Genomic DNA, 15,782 nt, shown 5'->3' with positions numbered 1-15,782 from the left:
GTGGTATTGGTCAGGTCTGGTATGGCGGTGTTATTCAGTCATAGTATAGCGATATTGGTCAGGTCTGGTATGGCGGTGTTATTCAGTCACAGTATGGAGGTATTGGTCAGGTCTGGTATGGCAGTGTTATCCAGTCACAGTATGGCGGTATTGGTCAGGTCTGGTGTGGCGGTATCCAGTCACAGTATGGCGGTATTGGTTAGGTCTGGTATGGCAGTGTTATCCAGTCACAGTATAGCGGTATTAGTCAGGTCTGATGTGGCAGTGTTATCCAGTCACAGTATGGCGGTATTGATCTGGTATGGAGGTGTTAAATGTGACTCCTGGAGCTATTATCTACCAATCCTGTGGTGGAGCGTCTTCAAGCTTAGTGCCTAGGGCAGCAGCAGCTGTTAATACGGCCCTAGCATTAGCAGGATCAGGGCTTGTAGCAGATCAGAAGCCTGGGAAAGCTTTTTATTTGCATTTTCCTACTTACGGAAGCACAGGTACAAATATATGAAAGGTACCATGTGATAACAGCATCTAACAATGTCAGCAATTTGGAAAGCGAATTGCAGCTGACAGTTTCCCTTTAAGCGGCAGCATTACGGAAACCCCTGCCTAGTGTGTTTCCATTTTGGGACATAAACATGCGACCTGCTATCTGCATCGCTCCAGTCATGCATACTTGCTATGTTGGCTATTACATGAATGTATTCAGCCATATTTCACAATATTTAAAGTGAGCATGTGGAAATATCAGATGTGCGGATATCACATGTACACCCACAGTCCTAGAGACATCTGCTAATTCATTACTGGTGGGCGACAAACTGCTAATGGAGAAACAAACTATTTCTATTTACATATAGTACGTTAATGTGTTTAACCCCTTGCTGCTTTCTTTGTAATCCCCATCTTGCATCATTCTATTATCATTGCCTCAATGTGGCCTCATGTTGTTGTTATTGTTTTTGCTGTATATGTCTCTGTAGAATAGCGGAGTAGCCTGCACTATTCCATAAGAAAATAAATAATTCACATGACAAGATGACGCTTATGGGGTCTTTAGGGGTCTATGGATACGTATACTAGTTCCTTGGTTTCAGTCAGCACTATAAATCCATGTATGCATCTTGTAGAGGTACCCCTGGACACTGGGGTTATAATATACCAGATAATTCCCTCCAGCCCTGGTTTTAAAAATTTCTTATTGCTTTATTTCCATACTAAAAATTGCTGTCGCCTTTCAGACCTTCTGGTCCTTAAAGGGACATGTCACTTCTTTTGGCGGATAGAGGAATACGCCGGCCCATAGAATGGTGTCTATGGAGCAGGCGGAAAGGCGCGCGGCCGTGTGCGCGGACATACTGCGGTATTCCGCTGAGTTTATCAGCGAGAAGTCCTCAGTATGAACCCACCCTTAAACTGGAAAGAATTTCTGCTGGGCATACAGCAGCTGATAAGTATGGGAAGACTTTTATATAGGAGTAAATTACAAATCTATATAACTTTTTGAAACCAGTTGATTTGAAAGAAAAAGGATAACCCCTTTAATCGTGGCTTTATAGAACAAGAATGCATGTATGTTGTATAGTAGGGAAATCAGAGCAGAGATGGAGTGAACAGCTCACACACAGTTTTCTGTGTCTTCAGCAGAAAGCAACAGCTCAGAGCTGGGGAAGGAGACTGAAAAGGTAATAACAAGTATGGAAGGAATTGTTTGTCTCCAGGAGGGGGCATGATTCAACATGTATTTTACCTGAGCGGATAAACCCTTTAAAGGTCCTGAAGCTTTTCTGAATGTATTATAGGTATAATATTCCCTGACCTGATAAACATTCAGCACAGTCAGAGTTTGTTCTGCTCAAATAAACCAGCAATTTAACTTTGTAGGGCACCATATGAATAGGGCAACCTTTAGATTTGAGTTCTATGAATATTTTTAGAACCATCATGCATTCATAAAGTAAACCAGACAAAAAAACTTTCAAATATTTATCAAATTTTTAATGACATTTTAGGAAAATCCACAACATCCAATAAATTTTCAAATGACCCAAAATAAAGCAGAGAAAACAAAGTATAGCTATACAATTGAAGAGAAAGCAGCAGTGTGAACCCCAGTGTAGCCCCATTGTCAGGGGCAATCTTATATCTAGGATCGGTGTCACACACAGAATTTTTTGGGGAAAACTGAAGCCCCTATTCCACGGGTCGTTTAAAGGAGCAATATCGTTCGTATTCGGCCGATATCGGCCGCTACGAACGATATTCGTCCCGTGGAATAGAGTGCAACGATCAGCCGACATCGTTCATGTCGGCTGATCGTTGCAGTCGCTTGTTTTTCAACATGTTGAAAAACAAGCGACTGATATAGCCGCGATCTGCTGCCGTCGCTCCGTTGAATAGGAGCATCGGCAGCAGACGCTGCTATATCCTATGGGCTGCCCGGACGATCAGCGATCCCCCGGGCAGCCCCCCCGCAGCTCCCCGCCGCCCCCTCCCGCACCCACCCGCTCGCTGCAGCCGCGTTGAATAGCGGCGGCAGCGAGCGGGGAACGAGGAGCAAACGAGCGCTAATAGCGCTCGTTTGCTCCTCCAAACGACTCGTGGAATAGGGGCATAACACTGAACTTTTTGATGCAGTTTATAAGCCAAAGCCAATTTACCAATAGAATGGCCCTGACATGTACAGTGTGTGCTCCTACCAGTTGATCTGGTGCTATAGGATATTTATATGCCAATTTTATCATTGTTTCCCTCATTTTGCATAGAGCACCACTCCTTATCTCCACAGATATGCAAAAATCCTGTCATTGCATATTGAAAATGGAGGAAAAAGTATTTTTCCCGTCAGTAATTTCACTGTATCTGTCTTTTATCTATGTTTTTTAAAGGTTTTCCAGGCTGTCAATTCTTTGAGCCAAAAGGAGCGCAAGCCCTCCCATTCAAACAGATAGCAAACAGGATTTGGCACCAAGTCTGTAGTGTGAACGGGCCCTAACGCTGATCACATTACACAGACCACACAAATTAGGCTGAGTTCACACTGCGTTTTTGCAGTCCGTTTCTTTTTCATCCGTTGTATGCAAAGAAAAAAAAATGATAAAAAACTGATGTATGTGTATGACCCCAGACTTAACTTGTGATTATATAAACTGCAAATGTTGCATTTACACGTCTGTGATTTTGCGGGCCTTATGGACAGTAAAGCCCGGTAATGGAGAGTTTTCCCGCCTGTCATGGTGTAACAATATCATGAAAATGTTTGAGTCTCCGTGGCAGTGTAGTGGTAGAGCCGCACGGCTTTGTCATTACAGTCCTGCAATCCATTACAGGCCTTCACCGTTCGTAAGGTCTGCAAAATTACGGACGTGTGAATAAAATATATCAGGTGAAGTCCAACTCCTGGCACCACAACCCATCAGCTAAATGAAGGAGCTTCTCAAATGTGATCAGGCACAGCTGAAGTTCTAGTGGCTGCAGTACCTGGTACAGCCACTGGGTGGAGTATGAACTAAAGACTGCCGCCTAAGGCAGACATGATCAGAGGAATAAACTAGGCATTAAAATAACAATTACACTGTAAATGACAAAAGATGAAAGGGAAAAACAGAAACGGCTTTTAAGGAAAGAATTAAAAAAAAAAAATAGAACATTCGAATCCCTTAAAATGCAAAATCAAACCATAAACAGCCATTTCTATCTGAACACGTACTAATGACTTGTGCAATTACAAACACTTTTGAATTTAGTAAAAAAAAATAAAAAATTGGGGGAGATAATTAAAAACTTTGTTGCCCATAACAACCAATCACAGCTCAGCTCACGTTTCAAGAGCAGAATACAAAATAAAAGCTGAGCTGTGATTGGCTGCTATGGGCAACAGACTATCTGCCGTTATCTCTGTCCATGCTTTGAAGCGGCCATATAGCAATCTCTCTACATTGTATCAACTGCTCTTCCCTCCTAAATATTTGCCCTAATAGAAGCATTCCCATCTCAGCTAATATATATATATATATATATATATATATATATATATATATATATATAGGACTCGTCAAGTTATTATTGCAGATACATTTATTCAGCAAACTTGTCTCCCGCTGATATGCTGCTCTTTCCATCCAATTGTTGACAGCTTGTTGTCTAGGTCACCGACCACCACCCTGCTCTAAAAGCAGTGGTCTGGCAGGTGTATATGTCAGTTGTAGATGTATAGAAATAGAATGTTTATACCCTGTATAATTTATATGACCACTGCTTTTGCAGCAGAGTGGTGGTCGGTAACCTAGACAACAAGCTGTTAACAATGGGAGGAAAAGAGCAGCATATCGGGAGGAGGAGACGGAGTTGTTAAATGATTGCAGAATATTTATGTTGACAAGTTGAGATGGCAATCCCCCTTTAAGCCATATGATGGCGCCGTTTATTGTACATTTATCTCATAATTTCTGCCAACTTCTCCTCATAATATTTAGAGTTTTCTTCTAAATCCTCCCAGGGAATAAAGGCTCCTTGTTCGCTCTTTTGCTCGCTTTCTCCTTCTTCATTCAGAACTACATCTGGCTCTACAAAATTCTGCCATACATGCAAATAATCAGCGCTCTTCATCATCCGGAGTTGGCAGCCGGCAGAGCCTATACCCCGTAAGGCACCTCGGATTTCAGATTCTTCCCATTGGAAAAGCCGAGCGACTACTAAACGTAGTTTCAATGTCTTACTTCGCCGCAAGCAACGAGCAATAGCGGCCGCGCAATTTACACAAGGGCTGGATGAGACATAACAGGTGACGCTGACAGGGCCAGAAGAGAGGAACTGCGGCAGGACATTGGAGAAGAAGGCCTCTTCTGCGTGGGCCGAGGCATGCTCGTCTTCCAAGTAGCCGCGAAACACCTGGCCTTCTCCTCGCTCTATAGTGTAGCATAACAAAGTCTTATTTCGCCCAGAACTATACTCCACATTCTTAAACTGGAACATAAAGGAAGAAGCGGGGATGCGGCTCCTAGGAATAAGAACATAGAGAAAAAAGGATTTAAATTCTACCCAATAAAGCAGCAATAGTATATACACCTATACACATCCATATATTGTGTCTACTGGTCACCTTTTTTGAGATGACTTAGTTTTGTAATCTCTTATAATAACTACAAAACATGTAGTTTTGTCAACAAAGATTTATGGCCCATTGATTTTAATTGGGTCACTCACACTGTCCGTATTATTATGGATACGCAATCCTCAAAAATTGCTGATGAGCTGTAGTACAGTCCCGTAGAAGTCTATGGGAGCGTCTTTAAATTTTTACAGATTTTTTTGTGGATTGCGTAGGATTGCAGGCATCGTACACGGTCCTGAAAATGCGTGAATGTCTAAATGTGTAAAGACCCTATGACGCAAAACGATTATCGGCTGTACTGTTCTGGCCGATAATCGTTTGTTGTAGTAACTCATGATAAGAAGACAACGATCAGCGCACATGCACAATGTCGATCAACCGTCTTTCAGCATGTTGCATTAAAACAATGATAGCGACGGTCCGCTGCGCATCACTCCGTGCAATAGGAGTGGCAGCAGCAGACCGCCGCTATCTTCTATGGGCCACCCAGACGATCTAAAGATCATGTGGGCAACCCTCTGTAGACCTGACAGGTCGCTGCTTGCTCCTTATATCGGACCTTGGGCTATGTTCACAAAACTTTGACAATAACGGCTATAAATAATGATCATGATTATTGTCGTCCGTCATTGTGAAATAATGGCCGTTATTTTGCATATATAGATGTTATGTGAATATAGCCTTTTTTCAGTCTCTTTAACATATCCATTTCGAACGGATGCAATTGTGTGCATCTATTTGGATCCGTTGTTCCATTGACTTCCATTATATATATATATATATATATATATATATATATATATATATATATATATATATATATATATATATATAAAAACATATCGAAACAAATCGTTTTTTGGGTTATTTTTTTTATCCTGCACAAAAACATATTTGACCATGTTTTTCTGTCTGTCAAGGCTATGTTTCATTGTAGAATGAAAACAACGGCTGTTAAATTGTAGACGTTATTTTACAGCGTGAGAACATAGCCTAAAATTAACCATCAAAAAACAGATCCTTTAAATGGACTGCAAAACCGCCGTGTGAACTTAGCCTTATACTGTATGGATGTGTGAATATATAATTCTTTCATTTATATTTAGCGCATTTTAATGCATTCTGCCCATCACTGTAATTCTATGTTTAGAAGGAGAAATTCCATGTCCGGGGGCGATATATTCTAGTGGCTGTCAGATCGGCTTCTATTTGTGGTGGGCTCTGACAGACGCCCTGGCCCGCTCTTTATCCTAGGTAATTGTTTGTACAGATGCCGGGGCTTGCCCGCCTTCTTCTCACTGGGTAGACAGATGAATACATTGCACATGTACTCAGCTCAATCTTCTCTGCCATTGTCATCATGTTCAAGATAACACAACGTTTTCTGTCTGCAGATTGTTCTGCCCTGAGAGGAGCATCTGTCCCTTTAACCTCAGCGTGTCACAGATTTGGGAAAGCTATATTTAGTTTTGCTGTAGGCTTCTCTTATCATCTGTCACTTTCCTAATCTCTGGTCTCCCACAGCAAGTATGAAACTCATCCAGTATACTCTGGGTTTCTGCAGCAAAGACCACTACTTAAATGGCCCCATTTATCATATCAGGGAAACTGGATAAATATCCAGACCCATAGCTTCCTACTGGTCTTTTTCCCTGAAGGGTGTTTGTGCTGGAAAATAGCTCCAGAAAATATAGGACAGATTTTATGGGGGCATCGAGGATTCCAGACAGCTCCGGATGCGCAACCGGAATTTGTTTGGATGCATTATATGGCAGCCCGGGCCTGCTGACTCAGACTCTTTAACTGTATACGCTCCTTATCAGGGGTGCATACAGTTAAATGCAGCTCTGTGATTAACCGGTTCGGAAGCCAATGACTCTCCCAACCCTGTCAAGTACGTTGTACCTCCGACCACAAGAGGCCGCTACCTTTCCCTGCAGCACCAGAAGAGCAAAGGAGAAACTGGAGGAGGATACGACTGCAGCCTGCAGCAGGTGAGTATGATTTTATTTCCTACTCTGTTTTTACAGTCAGGAAACACTAATGGTTTCCTGAAGTCTCCTGAAAGGCCTCCCCATCAGTTATTCCTGACCATAAAAACGGCCACGGATGTGTGGAGGGGGCCTAAGGGTTGAGGTAGGAATCAGAAAAATACTATTTAATAAATATATAAATATAATATAATAATAAATTAATAAATATGGAATTTTACAAAAGCATGGCAGTCTACCCAAATATTTAGTAAAGCTGGACGTCTGTTATCGCAGATTTTTGCTCCATCGCTTTATTGCTTTAAAATTAGCGGCAATTTTTTTTTTTTTGCTCTAAGTAAGGCTGGAAAACGTTTAAAAAAAAAAACTGATGAAAAAATGGATGTATTTGTGTGCATCTGTTTTGATCCGTTTTTCCATTTACTTCCATTATTACAAAAAGGATCAAAACGCATCTGTTTTTTTTTTTTAGCGCACTCAAAAATGTAGTTGACCACGTTTCTGTGCATGTTAAAAAAAAAGATCAGCAGAAAAGCGGATCAACACAGATGCACACAAATGCAGCTGTTTTCCATCTATTTTTTTGTAAAAATGGTCAGTCTAGTTACAGTTGTCCGTCAACCTCACAGCAAATTTATGAAGGTCAGTGCTCCTTTTGATAAATTTGGCGCATAGCGCGCAGTACATTCAGGGCCCTCATATACACACATATACATTTACACTTCCAATGAGAAATTGCCCCCAAGGTGTTTATGTATTGTTTGCTGACCAGCTGCCTCTGTAACTTGAGAGGGGTCATAGCTGTCTCTGTTATAGCAACAGATGAGGGAGCCGGAGATAAATCACTACCAGAAAACTTTCCAATAGAACAATGGATCTCACTCACGGCTGATAGCATGCCTAATGCACCGAAAGCCCATAATAACGTCCATATTGCACTGGTTTCATCTGCATGCAAAACCCCATATCATTATTATATAGAGACTTATTGCCCTACACTGTAACAGTCAAAGTCATAACATGTTATAGTTATATGCTACCACACCAAGTCTGACTGTAAACTCTGCTACATCTGTAAGTATGTGATAGGTAAGGTCCAACCATTGGGATCCCTCACCAATCATGAGAACAAAGATTGCCCTCTGCTCCATTTATTCTCTATGGGATCTTTGTACGCTGGTGAGTTCAGCGACCCAGTAAGTACCATAGAGAATGTATGGAGTGACGGGTGCTCATGAACTGCTGTTCTGTTCCCATTGGGGACAATTGATCTTCATTCTCATGTGGGGACTCAGAAAGGCCTTATACTATATGGGGGGCACAGAGGGGGTTTAACTACTATATGGATGCACAGAGGGGGTCCCACTACTGTATTGATGCACCAAGGAGGCCTAACTACTATATGGGGACACAAAGGTGACCTAACTACATTATGGGGGCATATAGGTGACCTAATTACTATATAGGAAGCACAGAGTAGGCTTCCTATATGTGGTAGAGAACCCAATATGTTTTTCTCGCAGATTCTGCAGAAAAGAGTCATGGCCTGGATGGAAAATACAGTGGTCCTAGTAAAGTATAGCATTTTATTCAGTAACAGTATGGTAGCAATCGCAGTGGTCATGGTATGATGGTATTATTGGTCACTTGTATACTGGAATGGTTGGTAATTCTGATCTTGGTAAACTTTTTTTTTTTCCAGCAACTAACCCGCTGTAAGGTATAGTAGTAGCATAGTGCTGGAACCAACCTAAACTCACAGTGCAAGGTCACCACAGGTTTTACCCCAGCATGTTAGGGGCCTACTCCACGTAGCGATAATTGGCCTGATTCGGCCGATTATCACTCGGTGGAATAGAGAAAACGATCAGCCAATGATCGTGTCATCAGCTGATCGTTTATTTAGGCCCAAACCTAAAATCATTGGTTACCCATTGCGCATCGCTTCGTGGAATAGCGTTGTGCGGCGGACGACCGACAATTCAAGCAGCATACATTACCTAGCAGGGCTTCTCCTCCGCTCCGTCTTCATCCCGGTCCCACGCGCAGCAGCAGCTTCGGTGCCGCCTGACTAAGCTGTCAGACCGCTCAGCCAATCACAGGCCGGGACCGCTGCTGCCAGGGATTGGCTGAGCGGTCTGACAGCTCAGTCAGGCCGCTCCGGAGTTGATGCTGCGAGCGGGACTGGGATGAAGACGGAGCGGAGGAGAAGACCTGCTAGGTAATGTATGCTGCGAGGGCTGCAAGGACAGCGGTAACGATGTCCCTGCAGCCCTCGCTAAACGATCATCAGGCCGTGGAATAAGCCCAGTAAACGAGCGCCGATCTAGTAGATCGGCGCTCATTTACATTATTGATCGGCCTGTGAAATAGAGCCTTTAGTGGGTTTCACCCAATGCTTGTAACTAGATATGACCGAACTGGGGCAAATAAACCTTCAGCATTTTAATCCTGCTGTCTTCCTGTTCCATGGGGAAAGTGGAGACAGCTCAAGTCCTGGCTGGAAAACATAGGCTGTTGCCACCTTTCCCACAGAACGGGAAGACAGCAGGATTCAAATTCCGATGGTTCGGGTTTGTGCCGAGGTTCGCTCATATGTATTTGTAACCTCTGCAATGTAACAGAAGAGCTGGTGCAATAGGTACAGTAGGTGTCCAGAAATTACTCCCAGCGCTCTGGCAAATTATCTGATACTGTCTAAGGGTGTGTTCCCACTATGAAACACGGACTCCGCTTGATGTTCCACCTGTTCCATAGGCATGTCAATTCTTTGTGCGGACGGTGGATTAAATTTCGGTGCAAGTTCTATAGTGTGTTTTTTAAATTAGTTTTTTCATCCGTTTCATGCAAAAAATGGATGCATTTGTGTGCATCTGTTTTTCCATTGACTTCCATTATAAAAACGCCCCAAAAAAAAAAAAACACAGATAAATGTGGTCAACCACATTTTTGTATACGCCAAAAAAACAGATGCGTTTTGATTTGTTTTCTATGATGGAAGTTTTTTGGCATAAAACGGATGACAAAAACGGATTGCAGAAACGCAGTGTGAACTCAGCCTAAAACTCCAGCAATAATTACAGCCCCCTTGTAATCATTTTGTCAATTATCAGTTGGATTTATTCAGTGAACAATCATTTGGATCAGCAGATAAGGGGCCACTCAGCTGACACTCTGCAGACTTGGGGAAATGTTTTGTTTTGTTTTTTTCTTTATTTGGAGGAGAAGAGGGAAGGAGATCAGAGACAGCATTGTGTCCCTGGAAATAAAATAAATGCATTATTACCTTTCTAATTCCAAATATTTTTTCCCAATAGATTTTATTTTATTTGTGTCAGGCTATATTCACACGTTCACACAGAATTTAGGGCCTATTGATTTCTATTGGGCTGTTCACACTGTCCATATATTTACCGATTCGCAATCAGCAAAAATGACTGACAAGCTCTAGTTCGGACCGTAATTGCGGCACAGATCGTCCCATCGATGTTTATGGGAGGGAGATTAAATAAATAAGTAAATAAATGATCAAAAGTGTGGAATCTATTACTGTTCACAAAGTAGAACAGTTGACATCCACATTTCATACAGCTACTGAGAAGCACAATCTTGTTCCAACTAGCCAGCGGTATTAATAGACGCGGCCGGCTTCTAGTGTATGTGTACAGGGCACTGCATTTCAGACATTCCGTTATATAGAACAATGCTTCAGTATATTGTCACTCATGATTTAGCTAAACAGAAACCTTCATACAACAGAATTGTAACTGCACATTAGGAATTACTTTATAGGTGGTTATACACACAGTGCTTTTTTTAGCCAAAGTCAGAAGTGGATCCTGAAAATCCTTACTTTATATTATAATTTTTTTTTATCCACTTCTGACACTGATCAAAATACTGAATTTAACCTGCCACAAAAGCTCTGTGTATATGTGTGTGTGTGCGCGTGTGTGTATATGTATGTGTGTGTGTGTATGTATGTATGTATGTGTGCATGTGTATATGTGCGTATATGTGTAAATGAATGTATATGTATATCTGTATGTATATATATGTGTGTATATATGTATGTGTATGTGTTCGTATATCTATGTATGCGTGTGTATGTATGTATATGTACTGTATGTGTATGTATGTATGTGCATATGAATGTGTATGTATTATGTATGTGTGTATGTATGTGTGTGCATGTGTATGTATGTATATGTACTGTATGTGTACGTATGTATATGCATCTGTATGTATGTGTGTACATATGTATGTGTATGTATTTTGTATGTATGTCTATGTATGTGTGTGCATATGTATGTGTATGTATGTATATGTGTGTATGTATGTGTATGACCCCCCAAGCAGTTTACTTTGTAAAATCTTTTTCTATGAATTCTCTTATACACTTACCCTTCCACTACTTCAAAGGGGGGCAGCTCTTCCAGTTTTTTCTTTTCACCATTCTCTTCTGCTGGGACCTCTGAACTCTCGGGAGGATCTTTAGGTACGTCTTCATTTTTATTAGGCTTTGGTATTTTGGCATTATTTTTTTGGGCCATGATGTGATGAACGGATTTATATATTAAAAAAAGGAAAGAGTCCCTATCATAGGAGATGCAGGAGGAGAATAGAGAAGGGAAAGTTTGCTGTATGGGGTCAGAGAGACCAGGGGTGGGCTGACAGAGCACTTGGGTGGAGAGCAGATTTATCTAGGTTCTAAATATGGCACCAGGAGTGACAGTGACAGGGTGACCTCTCTGGAATCGACATCCCCCACTCCCTGACACATATCCCTTTGCTGCCGCCAGACTGCAACTAATGATCAGAACGAAGCAGATGAAAGCAGCATCTTCATAGAGACTGGTGGATATAACAATAGCCGGACCATTGTTATTTCAGGACTCGTGTCAGACAGGTGTCTACAGCTCTATAACATTTGTCAGACTCCTCGACCGAAAGACACAATAATGGCTACAGAATAGTATTGTTGGTGTGGAATGAGTCATTGCTTAGGTGTCCATGGAAAATCAAGTAAAAAACCAAGTCTCTATATAAACTCCATAAGGATATACTGTATAACCTCAGGTATAGAATATATACTATTACAAAAGTATTTGCCCAGCAGGTTCTATAATCAGAATGTGACCTTTTTTTTTAGTCAACTAATCTAATTTTAATAATGGATATGGTATGTATGTACAGTATGTATGTATGAATGTATGTTAGATATTTCTATTCTAAAGCGTTTTTATATATATATATATATATATATACATATATATATATATATATATATATATATATATATATATATATATATATACATATATAGAGCGTTATCACTAATATGAATGGGGCTTAAATGGGTTCTCCAGCGAAAATCTTCTTCTTTCAAATCAACTGGTTTCAGAAACTTACATAGCCTTGTAATTTACCTCTATTTAAAAATCTCAAGTCTTCCAGTATTTATCAGCTGCTGTATGTCCTGCAAGAAGTGTTGTATTCTTTCCAGTCTGACACAGTGCTCTCTGCTGCCACCTCTATCCATGTCAGGAACTCTCCAGAGCAGATGCTGTTTTCTATGGGCATTTGCTATTGTTCTGGACAGTTCCTGACATGGACAGAGGTGGCAGCAGAGAGCACTGTGTTAGACTGGAAAAAATACATCACTTCCTGCAGGACATACAGCAGCTGAAAAGTACCAGAAGACTTAATAGAAGTAATTTACAAACCTGTATAACTTTCTGGCACCAGTTGATTTGAAAACAATTTTCTTCACCGGAGTACCCCTTTCATTGTATGAACACACCTTTAAGCCAGCTAGTCCCTTGTTCCAGGTCTTCTGGAACCACATCACTAAGGTAATAACGATTGCACAGCCAAAAAGAAATTCAGGTTGCCGTAAACACGTTAGAATAACATTTTGGGTGTCTCATACGTTGCAGTCACAACACACCGTTCCTCCTCCCTCCTGCAGCCCCTAATCACTTTATATAGATATACAGTATGTGGCGATAGAAAATTCCCACAATGTATGACAGGTGCGACCCTTCGCCAGCATAGTTACTAAGTTAGTAAACAGCTGTGCTGCTGCTCCAGAAGACTCATATTCTACCTAAAGCTATAGCCTTGTACTAGAGCCATCACAGACAAAGTGTCCCCACGCTTGTTGCGACGACATGCAGACTGGTTGCTGCAACAAAGCTCTTCTGGGCGGCGTGCACGGAGGGAATAAGCACTATTTATAGACAGGATTTCTTTCTGGTTACACTGGTGAAATATTAAATGGTGCACGTCCTGTGTGTAGAATAGATGTGGGACGGAATAATCTGCACCGTCTTGCATGTGTGTAAAATATTCTAAAAATAATCGGAAATGATTGAGAGGTAAATTGCAACATTGTTCACTTTTGGAAGGAAGTGTGATGTATCGTCTCAACCTTCACTGATCAACAAATCCCCTTTTCTCCAGCATTCTTAGGGTATGTTCACATGACGTTTTTGGCCGCACGTCGGGCTACACGGCACAAATCAGTGAAAAAAGGATGCTGCCGTGCAGCCCGAAGTGCGGCCGGCGGCCACATTGACTTAAATGAGCAGGACGGAGTCATTATGTGACAACGTTCTGCTCATTTGCGGGACGTACACGGCTTTTGTGCAGGACTCAAAAGCGTAGTCAACTACGCTTTAGAGTCCTGCACAAAAGCCGTGTACGTCCCGCACATAATAACTCCGTCCTGCTCATTTAAGTCAATGTGGCTCCCGGCCGCACTTCGGGCTGCACAGCAGCATCCTTTTATCACTGATTTGTGCCGTGTAGCCCGATGTGCGGCCAAAAACGTCATGTGAACATACCCTTATTCCTGCATGCGTCGGACATTCCTCTTAAAGGCTACCGTCACTCTATTCTCCAACAATTGGTTAACGCTGCCCGAGCTTGTATTCCCGCTCTTTGGTGTCCACCTGACCCTCCAAGTGTTTCCATGCGGATCCGGAAGGTTGAAGACATTAACTGTATGGAGGATCTCACTGCACAGCTACGTGATCGTGTTCCCCGTTTGTTCCGGACAAGGTTTAATGGGGACCGATTTACCGAAACAGACGAATATAAATCTCTCATGGCTTAGTGAGGAGTTGCCTATTCCTCCCCTCCCACCCTACCCCCCTTCCCCTTTTTTTTCTTCTTTCCTCGTCTTGCTTTGCCCTCTTTGTTACCTTTCTCTTCTCTCTTTTCTTCTGCAGTTCTGGACTGAGCGTTAGTTAGCTCCTTCCTAGAGATGAGCGAACCCTGAGCATGCTCGACTTGATCCAAACCCGAACTTTCGGCATTTGATTAGCGTTGGCTGCTGAAGTTGGATAAAGCCCTAAGGCTATGTGGAAAGTATGGATATAGTCATTGGCTGTATCCATGTTTTCCATGTTAGAGCTTTATCCAAGTTCAGCAGCCCCAGCTAATCAAATACCGAAATACCGTGTCGAGTTTGTATTTTTGTGTGCCTCTCTACAGGGGTCCTTGCACCTTATGGGTGCCAGTTGTAATGGCGGTTTTTATTAAAAAAAAAATTGTAAAATGAATAAAATTTAGAATAAAAAAAAAATGCAACATTGTCCTCTCAGCTACTAAATGGAATTTCACAAATATAATAGTGCACAACTAGGAAGTACATGACGGATTAGCCTGTTACTAATGTTCATCATCTACTGTCTTCAGGGCAGTACTGAGATATGTTTCCATTGTCAATCTTTCCGCAACAGCTGTCATAAACCAGCAAAGTTTAGACTGGGATAATGTGATCCTCGGTGTAAATTATTAGTAAATGAAATATTGTAACAGAATCCTTCAGACCAATAAACACTAAATGGTCAAACAACTTCAAGGTCATATAAAAACTACTATTCCCCATATGAAGAGTGTACGCTTTACTATAAGGCTGTGTACACACAGCATTTTAGCCCCCATTTTGGTCAGGCAGACACTGGTGCAAATCTTTACATGATATTTCTCCCTGTGTCAGTTCCACTCCTGGTTTGGTAAGAAATACTGAGGCCTCCTTCACACGTCCTTTAGGTTTTTACGGTCAGTGAACAATGATCAGGAAGCTATTTTTCCCAATGGGTCTGGGTCTGGGATGGGGAGGGGGGGGGAGGGTTTTACACCAGTTCAAATAGTGGACAGGGTGAAAAGTTTTTCGCTGGAATACCTCTTCAAGTGCCCTGTAGGTCTTCACCTGAGAAAAAAGCAGGTATTGCAAAGTCAGCAAGCCATGTTGTCATCAGAACAGGGCCAGGGATGAGGCAGCGGTAGAAGGTCAGGGCAGGTGGCTCAGATGCAGGACAAACTGTCTAGAGAAGGAAGAGAAATCCAAGAAGGTGCACACTAGAGGAACTGTATGTGTGGCCCAAAGCATGGAGCATAGGTTAGGAGGTCATCATGGACTTGAGAATGGAGAATGAAGAGGCAGAAGTGCTGGCAGGACCAGGTAGCAACACCTGAAGACACCCAGAGGCATTCCAGTAAGCCTTAACTTAATCTCTGGTGCAATTAGCTCCATAAAACTGGCTTACATGACTTTTACCACATTTTCAATTTTTTTTAGATACTTTTGGAGACAGAAATTGCTAAAAGTGATTTTGGGGAGAAATAGGAGTAACTTATGTGCGTCAGAAATGCATCTGTGGTGGAGTCCCGGT

At 41.9% G+C, this 15,782-nt stretch overlaps 1 protein-coding gene across 1 annotated transcript; it reads right to left on the bottom strand.

The window, feature by feature from the left end:
- Positions 1-2,577: 2,577 nt before the first annotated feature.
- Positions 2,578-11,758, bottom strand: APOBEC2 (apolipoprotein B mRNA editing enzyme catalytic subunit 2). Its single transcript, XM_069971471.1, has 2 exons — positions 11,503-11,758; positions 2,578-4,993 (listed from the first exon to the last, which is right to left on the bottom strand). Exons 1-2 carry the CDS (start codon positions 11,649-11,651, stop codon positions 4,429-4,431), a joined length of 714 nt encoding a protein of 237 aa, XP_069827572.1. The 5' UTR covers positions 11,652-11,758; the 3' UTR covers positions 2,578-4,428.
- Between the last annotated feature and the right edge of the window lie 4,024 nt (positions 11,759-15,782).

Source organism: Dendropsophus ebraccatus, chromosome 5 (assembly GCF_027789765.1).
Source record: "Dendropsophus ebraccatus isolate aDenEbr1 chromosome 5, aDenEbr1.pat, whole genome shotgun sequence".
Lineage (NCBI taxonomy): Eukaryota > Metazoa > Chordata > Amphibia > Anura > Hylidae > Dendropsophus > Dendropsophus ebraccatus.
Note: the sequence above shows the minus strand (reverse complement) of the source record. Positions and strands in the feature narration are given on the sequence as shown.

Bases quoted from the DNA above. Each gene is read 5' to 3' on its own strand.
- APOBEC2 (XM_069971471.1), bottom strand. From the start codon at position 11,651: ATGGCCCAAAAAAATAATGCCAAAATACCAAAGCCTAATAAAAATGAA. The intron at 4,994-11,502 runs GTAAGTGTATAA...TCTTATTCCTAG, and splicing joins CCCTTTGAAGTAGTGGAAGG to GAGCCGCATCCCCGCTTCTT.